The sequence below is a fragment of the Centruroides sculpturatus genome, unplaced genomic scaffold, assembly GCF_000671375.1.
Source record: "Centruroides sculpturatus isolate CEXI.00-Female unplaced genomic scaffold, Cexi_2.0 scaffold24, whole genome shotgun sequence".
In the NCBI taxonomy this organism is placed as follows: Eukaryota; Metazoa; Arthropoda; class Arachnida; order Scorpiones; family Buthidae; genus Centruroides; species Centruroides sculpturatus.
In genome coordinates, this window is record NW_019384375.1 from 720,711 (window position 1) to 737,872 (window position 17,162).

General features: G+C 21.2%; 1 protein-coding gene across 1 annotated transcript in view; it reads right to left on the reverse strand.

Moving 5' to 3' along the window:
* Positions 1-17,162, reverse strand: part of LOC111616669 (Down syndrome cell adhesion molecule-like protein Dscam2) — a 121,147-nt gene that overhangs the window by 59,721 nt on the left and 44,264 nt on the right. The window contains exons 11-15 of the mRNA XM_023358056.1: positions 16,918-17,091; positions 16,321-16,468; positions 15,137-15,285; positions 14,752-14,883; positions 13,432-13,599 (exon numbers count right to left, since the gene is read on the reverse strand). Coding sequence (XP_023213824.1) covers positions 13,432-13,599; positions 14,752-14,883; positions 15,137-15,285; positions 16,321-16,468; positions 16,918-17,091 — 771 coding nt within the window. The remainder of the gene's footprint in view (positions 1-13,431; positions 13,600-14,751; positions 14,884-15,136; positions 15,286-16,320; positions 16,469-16,917; positions 17,092-17,162) is intronic.

Below are 17,162 nucleotides of genomic sequence, written 5' to 3' on the forward strand. Positions count from 1 at the left end.
TAAGAATGGTTAAATTTAACGAGGTTTTTTAAATATAAATCTTTTATTTGTTATTTATAAATTAAATATTATAATAATTACAAATTAGTTTTAGTTTTTATGTTGTAAATCATTTTAATTCCAAACCATTTAAAGTTCCAGTATACTGAATAATATAATATTCATAATAAAAATTATAAACTAATTATTTTTTTTATCTTACGCTCGTATTCACAATCAAGATTCAAGAGCTAGAAGTTAATCAATTACCATTCAATTTTAATACATGAAAACTTATTGGTTAACTTCTAATTCTAGATACTTGATTGTGAATACAACGTCAAAGTTTTAAACTTTAATATTATGGATATGTTTATTATACAGGGTGCCCTTAGTTTCTCTCAGATTTATTGTCATTATATAAGAAAAATGAGTATTTGGTATATAATAGTATATGTAATGTATTAGCATGTAATGTATTTATTAGAATTTATCAGTTTCTACAATTGCTTTTTTATTACAACAAGTACAAAACAGAATTTTCTTCTTCAGTATTGAAAATATATTTCAATAATTGGAGTTTATTTTCAGAGTTTTATAAGAAACAAAATATTTTTTCAGTATTTTTGAAAGGATAAGAGAAAAGTGTCTTACATTTTTGTTTCTATTTGTAGAATTTACTGTAGTAAACATTAGAGAAAAAGAAAACTATTTCCAAAAATAAAATAAAATAAAAAACTTTTAAATATCAAAAGTTAAAATTCTTTCGAAGCAATATAAATACCATAAAAAGCCATAGACATTGATCATTGAACTGTTTTATTTAAAAAATTCTAAAAGTTTCATTTAAACGTTAAGAAATTGCGTCAGTTATAATTAAACAAAATTTAAACGAAATTAATTTAAATGTTTTGATACTCTTTGAAAATATTAAAATATATTTTAAACTTACCAAAATATATAACGAATATTTAATTTCAATAGATTAATATAAAGTAATTAAATATCTTAACAAATCATTTAGAATAAAGATTTCATTAAATATAAAGTTTATTTATTCTTCTTCATCGTAACGATAAAGTGAAACAGTCTTTTCAAGATCTTTAACAATTAATACATGCGAGACTTTTAAATGTATTAATTATTAATAACTAAAACGGATTTGACTTAATTACATTTATTTTTAATAGAACTTTTTTCTAGCTAAAGTTTGAAACGTTTATAACATGGAGAAAGAAATTCCCATATTATAGATAATATCTTCTATACTTTGAATTAACAATACAGTTTAACATATGAAATACAAATATGAAAGACAAATTAAACTATTTGTCTTTCATCAACTTCCAATTACATTTCTTTAATAATTTTTGTAAATTTATTATTAAATAATTAAATAAAAACTCGATTACTAATTAATAAATTTTATATTACCTTACAGATTAATTACCGTACATTGATAATTTCCAAAAATGTATTATTATAACATCACTAATGTAATAAATAATACTTTTCATTAGTGTAAGATTTTTAATTAAAGCTTAAATTTCTATTCTGTAATTATATATGATTAAATTATAAATATAATTAATATTATTTATGAGAAATCTTCACATTTAATATTTCTGTTATATTAATATTAAATGAATAATGATATATTTCGTTATTAAAACATAAAATTATTTATATTTTATTAAAACAATAATTTAAAAAAAATTATATATTGACACGTTTCACATGCATTAAAACTGATGAAAAAATTAATTTTATATGTTTTATATTCTCTATATAAATAATTATTTTGATTTATTAAATAAATGACTAACGTTTAAACTTATTATGCAACGAAGAATATACTGTATTAATATAATAATTTACTATTTAGGAAAGTAAATTTTATTTTTAATAAAACAATAATAAAAATTATTTATATTCTTGACTTCAAAAAAATAAATAAAAAATACTTAGTTTTTCTAAAAGTAATTTTTTCTTAATTTCAGAAGTTTACTTTCTAATTCTTATAGACAGAAGAAATTACATGCCACTTTCAACTGAAAGATTAAAGCATTTTAGAGAAAGTGAGATAGTTGCTTCTAGTTTATAAGAATTAGAAGTTAAGTCATAAACTATTGATGTTATAAAATATTTCAGCTTTAAAGTGCTTTGTCTTCTAATGAAAATCAATACTTTTCTAACAAGATTTAAAATAATGATCATAATATATTCGAATGTTCAAATATAATTAGAATTATTTTCAGAATTCGTACATTGGATCAACTGACATTTAAAATGGTATATTAATTTTTAAAAATTGAAAAAAAAATTACTTAAAGTTTTGTAATTTTATATAAAATTAAACGAGAAAAATTATTCTGACATCGTCAAAATGCCAGTCTGCGATTTTTAATCATATTTTTAATTTATTTCATCTAAAATAGATCCTCTTGATCTTAAAAATAGTAGTGTCTTGCTCCTGTACATCATCCTTTTCCTGATAATAACAGAGGCATGCAGGTCGTTTACGTAACGACTCCGTTCTGAAGGAAATATTTTTTGAATTTAAATCACGTGACTTCCGGTCTAGACTGGAAGTCACGTGATCCTCCTCCTAATCTTTTCTCTAAAACCATTCTCGAGATTAAGGAAGGACAGAAAGACGAACAACAGTAGGAATTTATAAGTTTACAATTTTTTTTCAAATTTCAGACCATAAACAAGAAACATGGGATAACCATAAAGTCTGAATTGTAGGAAATTCTGTATTAATTTACCGCATTCATTACAGTTTTGCACAGTGTACTGAACATTTGCTAATGAGGGAACAACGCGTTGAAAATGAAATGTAATATTTATGCATCTGTCTACGTTCCCAGACTTCATAGAAACTCCATAATACTAAGAATTACAAAATATTCATTTAAAAATTAAACAGACAAGCTTTATAACTCTTCTTTTATCATGAAATAAGAATAATTTATTATGTATTAAAATCGAATAGATAACTTATAATATTTGAAAAAAGACATTTTTTTAGAAAGTTATGTAAATTCACTAACAAATCTTATGTTGCAGATAAATTTTGCACCATTTTTTCAACCTTGTTAATGTAATTTTTTCCCTCTAAAATATTCCTAGTAAGATAATTAGCCAAAAAAAAAATTCCGTCAGAATCAATATATGCCGTAACACCTGATCATAAAAACGACAAATAAAAATGAAAATTAAAACTTCTAATATATTTAATCATAACGAGAGATTAATTGTTAATGTTAATTAGCATTTTAATCGATAAACAAGCTGGTTTTCGCTTAGACTGCTCGGCATTACATCGTTTATTTACATTAACAATTTTGATTGATGAAGCCTTGTCAGATAATATGCAAATTTACGCCTTCTTTTAAAGACATTAATGATATATTCGATTGTAAAATAGAATCGATTTACTAATAAAAAGTGATTACTTTACAATTTTAATTATATATAAATTGTTAAAATAATCAATTTTTAAAATAAATTTTAATATGATTATATTTGTAAGAATATTTGACAAAGTGAAGAAGAAAATGTCTATTGTAAAACAATTACTGCGATTTAATGTACATTTTTCTTTACTAATTGCTAGTAAATTTTTGTTTATTTAGCCATGTCATTTATTTTAATTATTATTTTTATTATACAGCAGATAAAAAGCAATTTAACGTTATTGTGTTTGCTTCTTTAACTATTAAGATAATTTTAAAACATTTTTAAAATTCTAAAGAAAATAAACAGTTCATTATGTAAACGTTTTTGAATTTTCCGAATATTTTGTTTAGAAAAATGGAAAAAAACATATTTAAAAATAGAAAAAGAACAAAAGTAATCGTTTAAAGCTTACATTTACTATTGCAATTTTTATAAAATGTTGGTCACAAACTGTATCAATTTATTTACTAACATACCATCGAGATTATTACAAAAGATAGCCTAAAGGTCTTTAATATAATTTTTTGTAAAGAAAAATGCCTAAAATAAATTATATTTTTATTTCTTTAAATAAAGATGGAATTGGAAACATTATTTATAAGAACAATTTTTATAAAAAGGATATAAAAATAGCAATTGTCACAATCTGTAGTATTAATGTTTATGTTACTAAATAATACTTCTTTATTTTTATATTATACATTTTACAATGATTTTAAGCATTTTAATTATTTAATATAAAAACAAACAAATAAATTTTGTAAAACTAATTCTTAAATTTTAATTTTTTAAATAAAATTTATTATTTTACAGATTATTATATTTATAAAATCACTGTGACTGTTTTATTCATCTAACAATGTTTTTTGGCAAAGGTTATAAAGTACATTTTTTTTCTTGTGCGTCAAATTACTGAAAAATAATGTTCAAATAAACATTTACTTCAAAATTGCTACTTCTTTATTTATTAAATAATAACTGATTCATGTGAATCGAATTTAGTTTTCGGAATGAGGTGTGTTCAGTTGAGAGCCAAACATTTTTTCTTTTCCTACATCGTGATATACTCATAATATATTTAAAGATAATAAAATACTGTTATTTTTTTATTTTTGTTTACTGACTGTGGCATATATAAGTAAATAAAATAACCTATTAATAAAATATTTTATCGTAACAAAATCATTTATTTATATATTTTCAGATTTAAAAAATATATATAATCAATAGTAAATTTCGTTAGTAATTTTAATTATTCAATTAGTATATAAACATGTTTTTTATTAATGAAGAATTAAAATTTAATAAAAGTTCTTACACTTGAGTGATAGAAATAATAGTTAATTTAAAAGTGGCAGAATGTGTATTTACAATATATATAAAATAAAGAAGATACAAAACTTTTTCATTTCCTCCTTTTTCAACACCACGAACTAACAGTCTTGCTTAGCAGAGATGACCTTTATTCTAAGCTACGACTCTGCTACAATATGCAAAACACAAAATAAGCCACAAAAGTTTTTTGTGGCTTATCATCATTGAATATTTTTAACAGTTTCCCATATTGTGGCCGAGTCGGAGCCTACAGTAAAAGGTCATCTTTGCTAAGGAAGCCTGTTAGTTCCTGGTGTTGAAAAGGGAGGAAATGAAGACGTTTTTTTGTATCTTCTGTATTTTATATACATAGAAATGATAATGTTTACACATGACTATCTCCTAAAGCAAAAAATTTTAATACTATATCACGTAATAAAATTTACAAAATGATAAAAAAAAACTCTTACTTAATTTGAAAATTATAATTAAGCAAGAATTAATAAAATATGTTTAATAATTAATTAATATTAGTTTAAATTTTTATATTTGTCCATATTCATTGTAATTAAATCTGATCAAAGATCTCATCGTCTAATTGCATTTTCTTTTTATTTCTTAATTTTCTTTGTTTTTTCCACATTTTTAATTTTATGCTTTAAAACTCCTCAATATTGTCTGTGTTTTTCATAATAATGATATTTAATTCTGTATTAATTTCATACATTTTATATGTTTATTTTCTAATGTATCTTTAGATTCTAACCAGATTAATGAAAATAAATAAGTGATTAATAAAAATAGATTTATTTATCATTTATTTATCAATACTAAATGTTTAATTATATGCTTTTCACAATTTACTATTATCAATAACTGATATTGTATTAAAATATTGATTCAGTGGATGAAATATAAAAATTATCTGATTAATTTATCAAAACACTTTAAATAATGAAGTAAAATTATGATTATTCACTTTTAAGTTTATTTAACTTATATTTATAATACTATTATCTAAATATGCTAAATCTGTATTGTAAACATGAAAATAATTGCCTTTATTTCTTCAAAAAGTTATACAAATTATTAATTTATTAAACAGTAATATTTTATTCAATTTTTTTTAAAATATATATATATTTTTTAATTTCAGTTTGTTATATAGACGATAGAGAACTAAATTCTATTTCTAGAAAAAAATCAATAGATATGAATATATATTTTTAATAAAATTCTTTAAAACAAAATTAATATTAAAGAAAATGTAACGACAGATAAATGTAAAAGTTTTCTATTGACTATCTTCTAAATTTCACTGACGATCCAAAGTAAACTATGAGGAACAAGATGACGGAAGAAGATAACTGTCTTAAACTTTCATTAGATTAAGCTATATTTAATATTGCTTCATTCTCTCAAATTTTATTTACCTTTGAATGTTAAAACTTCTTAAATTTAGAAGGTTATATTTAAGTTTAAGTAACAATCGAGAGTAAGATTATTGTGAATGGAGTGATGAATAAAATTGAAAAATTCTTAATTATTTCCGATCTATTATTTTTCTTACTAATCGTTATCTAATTTCTAAACAAAAAAATTAATTATTTTAACTAAAGATAAAAGAATTACATAATTAATTAATATTTAATTGATTTTTAATTGTAATCATATAGCGTAAAGAAAATTCTGTAAAATATCTGCATAAATAAGAAAAAATTAATTACTCCAATAAATCATTATTACATTTAATCTATAAAAATAAATAAATAAATAAATAAATAATAAGCAGCGGGAGTTCAAGAAAAGAAACGATTGTAAAATAAGTAAATTCGGATTTAATAAAAGATTTAGACATGGCAAATTTAGAAAATGATAAAAGATAAACGTGAAAATAAAATAAAAATCCAATTAATGAATTTATTCAAACTAATACATTATTTTGGAAAATAAAATAAAAAAATAAACTTTTATTAAAGTAGAAAAACAAAGATACAATCGTAAAACGTAAACAAGATATTATAAAATATCTGAAAGAAGGAAACTGAATTCAAGGAGAAATTATATCTTAATCCGGAAAACAAAAGAGATAATAAACCTAATAAGTAGCAAACAAAAAAAAACAAGTAGAATTCGCTTTAATTTTTGAAGATATCTTTAAATTTAAAAAGAATAAAAAATAATAGTAATAATAATTAGGAGATATGTAGTATTAAAATTCTCCAAAAATAAATTTTGAGATTATCCTTATTTTCAACAATAATGATTCTATTATAATAATGATCTCCAGAGCAATTTTTTAAAAAACAAAAACATTGAACAAATAATAAATATTACTTTTATATAAAAATAAATTTAATTAAAAGTATACCAATTTAGTTTATCTTTTACATATATTTTTATATTAAATTTATATATAAATTATTATAAAAATCATTACAAAAGTTCTTGAGAGATTTTACTTATATTTATATGAATATAAATTTTTTAAAACATTTTAGAACTTTGATAGAAAAAATTTTCAATTTAAAAAATACTTTATCAACAATAAAAATGTACTAATTATTAGTACTAATGTAATTGATATTAAAGATTAAAAATAAATAAATAAAATAAATATTTTACTAAGGAACAAAATTAACTAACTATTGTTAATGAAGAAGAATAAGAAAACTCAACTTCAACAGTCTGTAATTAACTGAAGAATAGTTTACATTAATTAGACTGTCGTTATCAATTAAAACTAAAGTAGTATTTAACATTTAATCGAAGGTGAAGATATCAGATTTCTTCAATAATTTTTAATCGAATTTTGTTATCCATATGACATGATCAGTTTATATTTTAATATAAACACAACATATTAGGGGAAAGTTAGAAGGGACTATCTCCCCGAATCAAATATTAAAAATAATTAATAAAGAAATAAAAGATAGCAAAAATTTCAAAATATATTTTTATTTATATCTTTTTAGATTTCTCTATAAAAAAACAAAAACTATGAACAAATCTATTCTTAATGCCTTGTTAAGATAATACTTAAATATGTTACTGTGTATAGAGGTATATTTTATGTCACTAAGGTATATTTGTTAGTTTCCAAAATTTTTTTAAAATTTTGACTAAAAAATACTGACTAAATTGGAAAGATTTCTGATTTGTATTCTCTCAATTGCAAATATCATCTTTCTGATTAATCAAATATTTATTATAAAGGGTACTAAAAAACATTGCAGTAGAAAAATTAAACTTTTGCTTTTGTTTTTGAATATTTTTATTTATTTAATTTTTATATAAACAATGAAGTTAAAACTTTATTATTTATTAATTTAAAAAAGTTAGATTTGCAAAAAAGTATTTATATTTATTTCTATGTTTATTCATTATTTATTACATAAATAAGTAAATATATATATAATTTTTAAATATTAGTTTTTATTTATTTATATGATCTTTTTTTAAATATAATGTTTATATTTAAAAAAAGATTATATAAATAAATAAAAACTAATATTTAAAAATTATATATATATTTACTTATTTATGTAATAAATAATGAATAAACATAGAAATAAATATAAATACTTTTTTGCAAATCTAACTTTTTTAAATTAATAAATAATAAAGTTTTAACTTCATTGTTTATATAAAAATTAAATAAATAAAAATATTCAAAAACAAAAGCAAAAGTTTAATTTTTCTACTGCAATGTTTTTTAGTACCCTTTATAATAAATATTTGATTAATCAGAAAGATGATATTTGCAATTGAGAGAATACAAATCAGAAATCTTTCCAATTTAGTCAGTATTTTTTAGTCAAAATTTTAAAAAAATTTTGGAAACTAACAAATATACCTTAGTGACATAAAATATACCTCTATACACAGTAACATATTTAAGTATTATCTTAACAAGGCATTAAGAATAGATTTGTTCATAGTTTTTGTTTTTTTATAGAGAAATCTAAAAAGATATAAATAAAAATATATTTTGAAATTTTTGCTATCTTTTATTTCTTTATTAATTATTTTTAATATTTGATTCGGGGAGATAGTCCCTTCTAACTTTCCCCTAATATGTTGTGTTTATATTAAAATATAAACTGATCATGTCATATGGATAACAAAATTCGATTAAAAATTATTGAAGAAATCTGATATCTTCACCTTCGATTAAATGTTAAATACTACTTTAGTTTTAATTGATAACGACAGTCTAATTAATGTAAACTATTCTTCAGTTAATTACAGACTGTTGAAGTTGAGTTTTCTTATTCTTCTTCATTAACAATAGTTAGTTAATTTTGTTCCTTAGTAAAATATTTATTTTATTTATTTATTTTTAATCTTTAATATCAATTACATTAGTACTAATAATTAGTACATTTTTATTGTTGATAAAGTATTTTTNCTTTGTTCGTTGTAATTTCTGTTTTTAAAACTCATTATCATTTATTAAACTAACAAACTTCATTAAATAAACTTAACTTTAATTTCTGAATAACAGAGTTGAAATTTTGCAAGTTTTTAAAAATTTAATTATAACAAAATAGTACAATTTAAGACCAATTAATTTATTAAACATTTTTAAGTCATTAATTTATATAAATATAATTAAACTATCAATTTATGATGAACAAGTTAAAAAATAAATTCTAGAATTTGAACCATGTTTAAAAATACTATTATGAACGAAAACCTAAATATATCTGTAATTTATTTTGAGAAAAGTTTAAACATTTTTTTCAGGAAAATATGTAGAATTTTAATTACAAATTTGCATAAATATATTATATTTAAATTGCATACAAATACTTTAAGTTAATTTGAAATTCATGCTTTTGCTCCTAAAATTTTATACTTCTAATATAAAAAATATTCTCAATTTTATAATTCCAAATCTTTCCCCAAGTTTTTAGCTATGAATATTTTTTGATAGGAGTAATTTTCCTTAAGCAATATTGTAAAAATGAGCAAATACAAATAATGATGACAACTGTCAGTGATTGTAAGTTAAAAAATTTTAAACTTTTAAATCCGTTAGTGGTCTCATATACGTAAGACCACATTAGTTAAATTGAAGCTTTCTATTTTACTAAACATAAGTTGTTGTAACGTATAATGTTTCTTTTTCTTCCCTTGGGAAAATGTAGATAGAACCAGATAATAATATTCTGTATTTGTTTACTGAAAAATCGGGAGTTAGTGTTATTGTGATTGAGCATATTTTTAAAGCATACTTTAAGTCGTAGATTTGTTTTGGTATTAATAATTCAAAAGAATAGTTTTAAGCTTGTTTTCACATAATTTCCATTGATAACTTTTGATTTCTGAATATAAGATTTGTTGTAAGATGAATTTGTTTCTTAAGAAAAGCCGAGTTTGAAGAATTTGCTTCTTAAGTTTGAAGTTTGTGAATACAAAAAGGAATGTTGTTACCTAAGGTAACAATATTCCTTATTGTATTCAAAATACAAGACTTATTCAATACCGTATTCAAAATACTGCATTCACAAGCTCTGATTTTAAATATAAGTTTGAGTTTTTAATAGGAAATTAAAAATATAATTTGGTGACAATTTAAAAGTTAAAATTTCTCCGAAAATGTTTACCGTGTTAAAAATAAATTCTGTTTTAATAAAAATAGTTTTTTTTGGACCAATATTTTGTGTTTTATTTACGATTTTAACCAGATGTTCGATCATTTATCCGTATGTGCCACACTTTCCTTTTCAACAGATAATTCAATAGCTATCATGTTGATTATCATCTATATTGCAAGACTAAAAAATATGGTTTACTATAATCCTCAACTTTCTTTACTGTATATGTAAGAAAGAAACAAGACTTTCATAATTCTTTGAAAAGATTAACAGAAACAGACACCTCAGATATGTGAAGAGTATTACTGTAATCTCTTTTGTTATTTTCTACTTTTCACAACCGAATGGATTAAGTATTAACTACAATACAAAAACCGTTTAAGTAACATGAATTGCTTTCACTAAGATATAAATCGTAATAAAACCTTCAGAAGAAATTGTTTTTTTTAATATAGAGCAAATTTAATTAAGAAAATCTTTTATTAATAAATTTATATAAGATTAATTAAACTATCAAAAATAAATACAAAAATTACATCAATTGGAGATTTAAGGACAATTTATAATTTTACTTACTATAAACTGATGCATTGAACGAAATTTAAATAAATAAATTTATAAATTTAAATAAATAAATTTATTTTTAATGATAAAAAAAACAAACATTTTTGTACCTTTTAACTTGTAGAAAAAATCTTATATTTTATTAAAAATTTCTTTTTTGATTTCAAGACTTAATTTCCTTAAATTTATGAGTAGGAAAGATGACCGTTTAAGTGAAGACACGAAAATATAGGATTGAATTTATGACTTTCTAATGTGCTTCAATAAGGATATAATTTGAATTTTTAAAGATTCGAAACTTTCAAACTACTAAGTAATATTTTTGAAGATTTATTTTCCTCTGGAAATAAGAATTCTTTTTAGATAAGAAACTTTACACGATAAATTTTTAGCTATTATCTCCAACTTAATTTTTTTAGAGTGACATAATAAAAAATATTTTTGGAATATAATAAATTTTTTGTTTTTTAAATCTCTCTGACATATGATACAACAGTATTGTTATCGTGTTTATTAAGTTAAATAAATAATTATTAATATTTTAGTTATAATTTGTAAAATTCAATCAAATCATATGATATTTTTATATAACAAAATAAATAATAATAGTTTGAATAAATTTCTGTTATTTAAAATAATTCTATAAAGAAAGGGAAGATACAGAAAAGAATAGAGAAATAACAAAAATCTTAAATACTTAAATGTACTGTATATTTAAATATATTGAAAAATTAATTAGTATAAAATAAAATAGGATCGAAACTAATAATTAGTAAAACATAACGAAGAATTTCATAAATCGCTGTTTGTGTTTTTATTAATCTCCGGGGTGTTGTGACATTTTGTTTATTATTACTATTTATATAATTTGTAAATTATGGATTTCTTAAAATTGAATATTTTCATAATAATTTGTTACACATGAGCTACATTTTTATATTTTTTAGCTTTTACTGTAATATATGTATCCGTTCATTTACAGATATAAAAGTTCTTTAAAATATTGCATAAATTTTTATTATTTTTATCAAACTTACTACTTTTATAGGACTTTCCATTTATATTTATTTAATTCTATTATTTTTCTATTTTGCTAATGTTGTTTTATAAATTTTTTTTTCTTGTAACATGAATTCAATTATATCCATTAAATAAACAGCGTAATATAATTTTAATATTTTTCTCAATATTTTTACGTTTCTTTTTAATATCTTTAGAATTATTATCGATTTTCAAATGTAACTAAAAATAAATTTAGATGAAAGAATATTTTCCATTTATACTTTAAAAATTTGCATATACAGAATACTTTTTATTACTCAACATTATTAAATTCAAATGCCGGTATGTTTATAGTATAAATGAATTATTGTATAAACATAATAATTTTCCTGGTTTTTCAAAAATAATTCTAATAAAAAAATTACCCGTAAAGTATAATGAATGAGAAACTTTTTTAAATGAAAAAATTGATTTAAAAAATTTTTAACTGGCATTTCATTAATCTTATCTATAAGCTGACAAACTTTGTTAAAATTTACGATAGAATATCAATAATCCTAAATTATTATGCATTAAATTATTATACATTTATGTATTAAATGAAATCCTGTTAATTAATAAATTTTAAATAATTAGATAATATAATTCAGCTTAAATTTTTACATATAAATAAAATTTATGAAGTTAATAAATATTTTAGAGATTTACTGTAAATAACATATGAATAATTTAAATATTTATATCTTCAATAAATTTTAAGATTTATTTTTATTTTATTATTTATTATTTATTTTTATCTTACATATAAAAATGTTTTAATCAAAGTTACGTGTTAAATTATTAAATAGATTAAAAAGATTTAATCTATTTAATAATTTAAAATTAAATTAAATCATTTTAATTCTTAGTTAAATTAATAAGCATACAGAAACAAAGAACTTAAAAATTTAAAAGGATAAACTTTAAAAATTTTATTTTAAATTTAAAACTTTTGTATTAGATAAAGAAGTAATTCAATTAAAATCTACTGTACGAATTCTTAACATTTTATGTATAAAAAAATATATTAATAATATAATTTTATTAACAAAAAAATTATCATCTTCATTTAACGAATGTTTTAAGTCAACATCATCACTTAATTGTGCTCCTTCGTAGGGTCAAATTAATTGGATTTTAGGTTAAACTAGATTAAAATCTTGTTTGATAAACTACAATTATCTCAATCCTCTTAAGTAGATTCATTAATAATGTAATATTATGAACAAACTAGAAATCTGAGCGAGTTACTTAGAGAATATGCATTATCGGATTATGTTTAACAACTACCTTAATGATAATGAAAGTGTGCTTTAACGGCCTGCTAATGGATGAGAATGTACTTGCTGTTAGATAAAATATCATTCTTATATTGTTACAAAGAACAGTGTTATCATAAAACTAACCTGATAAGAGTTTGAAGAGAAACAATATAATATAAATCTATATATTTTAAAAAAGTTACCTTCTTCACTAGTTGTAGCAGATACGGTATCACTAGGGTTACTTTTTCCCAAACTGTTTTCGGCGATAACTCGAAAATTATACGTTGTAACGGGATTTAGATTTCTGACAACAGCTGCTGTTTCAGAATTAACAACACTCATAGACTTGGTTTTATCTGTCCATTGTTCTACATAACATATGTTAAAATATATATTAATTTTTAAAAAAATATATTTTTATATATAAATTAAAATCTGTTATTAATAATAAAATGAATAAGTATAAAAATCAGTATCAAAATTGCTTTTGATATTTGGCACTAGATGGCGACACTGATGTTTTAGCGATAACTGAATGCAAATTGATATTGATCGATCAGCAAGTTATTTCTATAAATAGGTCTATAATAAAATTTTGTTTCTTTTTTTGTGAAAAAATTCAGCTTTCAAGCTACAAGATATATTCATAAAATAAAAAATATAAAGGCTCATATAAGCAAAATAAAAAAAAAAGAAATTTATGTAGTAAATTATATTGGAAGTGAAATAGATAAAAATATAGAAATTCATGCTTAAAAATTATATAAAAATATGCAGGAGTAAAAGAAAAAATGAAATTATTTAAACATTGGAGACCAAACATACCTCTACAACAAAATTACTATAGTATTATTCCTTTCTAGAAAGAACAAAAAATAAATAAAACAGATCATTATAATTTATTAAACTTCCTACAAATAAATCTAAAAAAATAAATTCTTCTTAGTTTTATATAAAAATTTTAATAAAGTGAATAATACAATATACTAAATAAAAATTTAAGGAATTTTTATCACTAATTATTATTAATTATTACTGTTAATTAAACTATACAATTTAATTATACAAATGATTTCCTTTTGTACCGTAGAAATTTCAATCTAAAATCAGTAACAATTTATTTTTGTTATCATCGTATAAACTTATCTTTTGAATAATTTAAATGGATAATTATCCATTCACGTATAATTACGGATGCATTGGTAACAAAATTAACGTTCATGAAGTGTATACATATAGGAAACCATTATCAATAGATTACACGTTGTTGCTCTTCGTCTTCATCATCTCTCCTTTCTAAGGTATCTCTTTTCATAATTTTATAAACTTTAAAGTATATTTTGTGATTAATTTTGCCTTTATAAAGCTGTACTTTATATTCTTTCATAAGTTTATTATTAATTAAGGAATAGCTACTTGTATTAATAAGAATTATAATTTTATCATCCGTAATTATAGTGACGAAATTTGTTATAAATTATTCTCTTCCTTTCATTTAATTTTATAGAAAAAAAACTTACCATCCTGTCGCTTAACTTGTACGATATAATTGATTAAAGGAAGATTGCCAGTATAGGCATGAACCCATGAAACTGTAACCGTTCGACTAGTAACATCCTTTACTTCCACGTTTCTTGGACTGTCTGGCTTTTCTAGATTAAAAATATCGAAGAAATAAGAACATTTCAACTCCAATACATTATATGTTTGCATTAAATTTTACATATCCGTGTTAAATTTTACGAAACAACAATTTTAAAAATTCATATTGTGAATGCCGTAATGATAGTTTAGAATTATAATTTAATTTAAGAAAGTTTTCGACAAAGTTTTGCGAAGTAATTAATGCTCGAGCATCTTTGTGTGTGTGTGTGTTAGCTATGTAGTGACATTAGTTGTTTTTACCTTGAACTAAAACTTGAAAATTAGTTTCATCTTTTCCATATTCATTTGCGGCTGTGCAAGTAAAGAGTGCTGAATCTCTTCGATTAGCGGATATAATAGTCAGTTCCGAAGTCATGCCTTTTTCTAGAATTGTTTCTTTGTCGCTGTATCTATAATAGTTATATTAATTATAGTATATTTAAGATTATTGTTATACATGAAGAATAAACTTATCAATTATAATTTTCCTCGTATTTTAAAAAGAATTTTTGTATATTTCTGCTCCTTATAATAATTTTATTATTATATTTTAAAATTTTAATATAAATTAATAGTTACTAATTGTAATTAGTTTTATATTATAGTCATCAGTATAATTATATATCATAATAGCGATTATAGTTATATGTACTGTACAACAATAAATCGTAACATAAAAATTAATAAATTAATTATAATAAAATTTTATATACTAATTTATAACTTATTATAATTTTACTTTAATTTTAAATATATTTTTTGTATATTAATATTATTTACATTTTACTGGATATTTTTAAAAATAAAAATAATTTATGGAAAATAATTTATGCTTCTTAAACATTGTTTTCTTTATTATGTATGACGTTATGTTGTTATAAGAACAAAACTTATCGCCTGAATAATAAGGATGTATTCTAATGACGTATGTAAAAATACTACATTTTCATTTTATTCATTTTTCATGTTACATTTGAATAATCCAAAGTAAAAGATTCTGTCATCCATTTAACTAAAGATTTAACGATGATATTTTAGGATGTGCACTAGCAGAACTTTATAAAGAATAAAATAAAAGTAAAAAATATATGATTCTATTCATATTTTTAGAATTTTTATCCATGTTTAACCGGAACCACAGAATATCTCGCGATTTTCTTATATCGATTTTTGTGCTATCTTTTCCTTAAATTTTTCTATTAATTATTAAATATATATATATTTGCAATTTTTAAAAGTTTTATTATAACTTTTACATTTATTTTTATTAGAAGAGCAATGTGAAATTTATCTGTGAATGTTAATAGTTGTTAAAATTTAGGAGTTAAAAGAAGATAGTTTTTATTTAGAATATTTATTTATAAAAAGTTTATTTAAAAATTAAAAACAAATACGACAGTTTTAGTGAGAAAACGAATTTAAAAGAATGAAGCAGATTCTCATACCTTGGATCAGACCTAGGATTAAAGTTTTGTCTATCTTTCATCCAAGAAATTGTTAAAGGTCTTTCTCCATACGCTTCGCATTTCAATTGAACAGTCTCATCTTTTCGAATTGTAGTAGATTTGAATTTATTTCTGAAGTGAGCAGGAACTAAAGAAAAAATATATTGCTATTTCTCTTCATCCTTCAATTTAGTAACTTAAGTATTATTATAAAAATATATAAATTCTTTCAGCCTTTTTATAATTTTAAGTAAACATTTTTTTTAATAGTACCATAAACTAAAATTGTTCAACATATTATATGATGAATACCTCAAGTAAATATAGATTAGTAATAAAAAAAACTATTTTATATATTTTGAAATTTTTCTTTTATATATTAAATAACGGGAATAAAATATATAAATCATTGTATCCCGAAGCGAATTTTGTTTTTAGTGACCTAAAGGAATTATATTTATATTCTAGAAAATATTTACTATGATATATTGAAGGTTTTTCTCTGTAAAGCCATATAACAGAATGCCTTTATTACGTCGTGATGAAGCTAAAATAATTCGTAGAAAATGAAAGAAACTAATCAAGATATATACAAACCGTGAACAATAAGACGTACAACAGAACTGAGACTTGGGCCTACACCATTCGTGGCTTGACACATATATTGACCATCGTCAGCAAGTTCCACTTCTGTAATTACCAGTGATCCATTCTCTAACGTCTGGATATGAGGATTGCTGATCACCGTGCGGAAATCACCAGCCGTTTCCCCTGCATATGGAAATCCACTAATCCATTAGCTTAACGTTATAATTCTATTTGCTATAAATTAATGCCACATT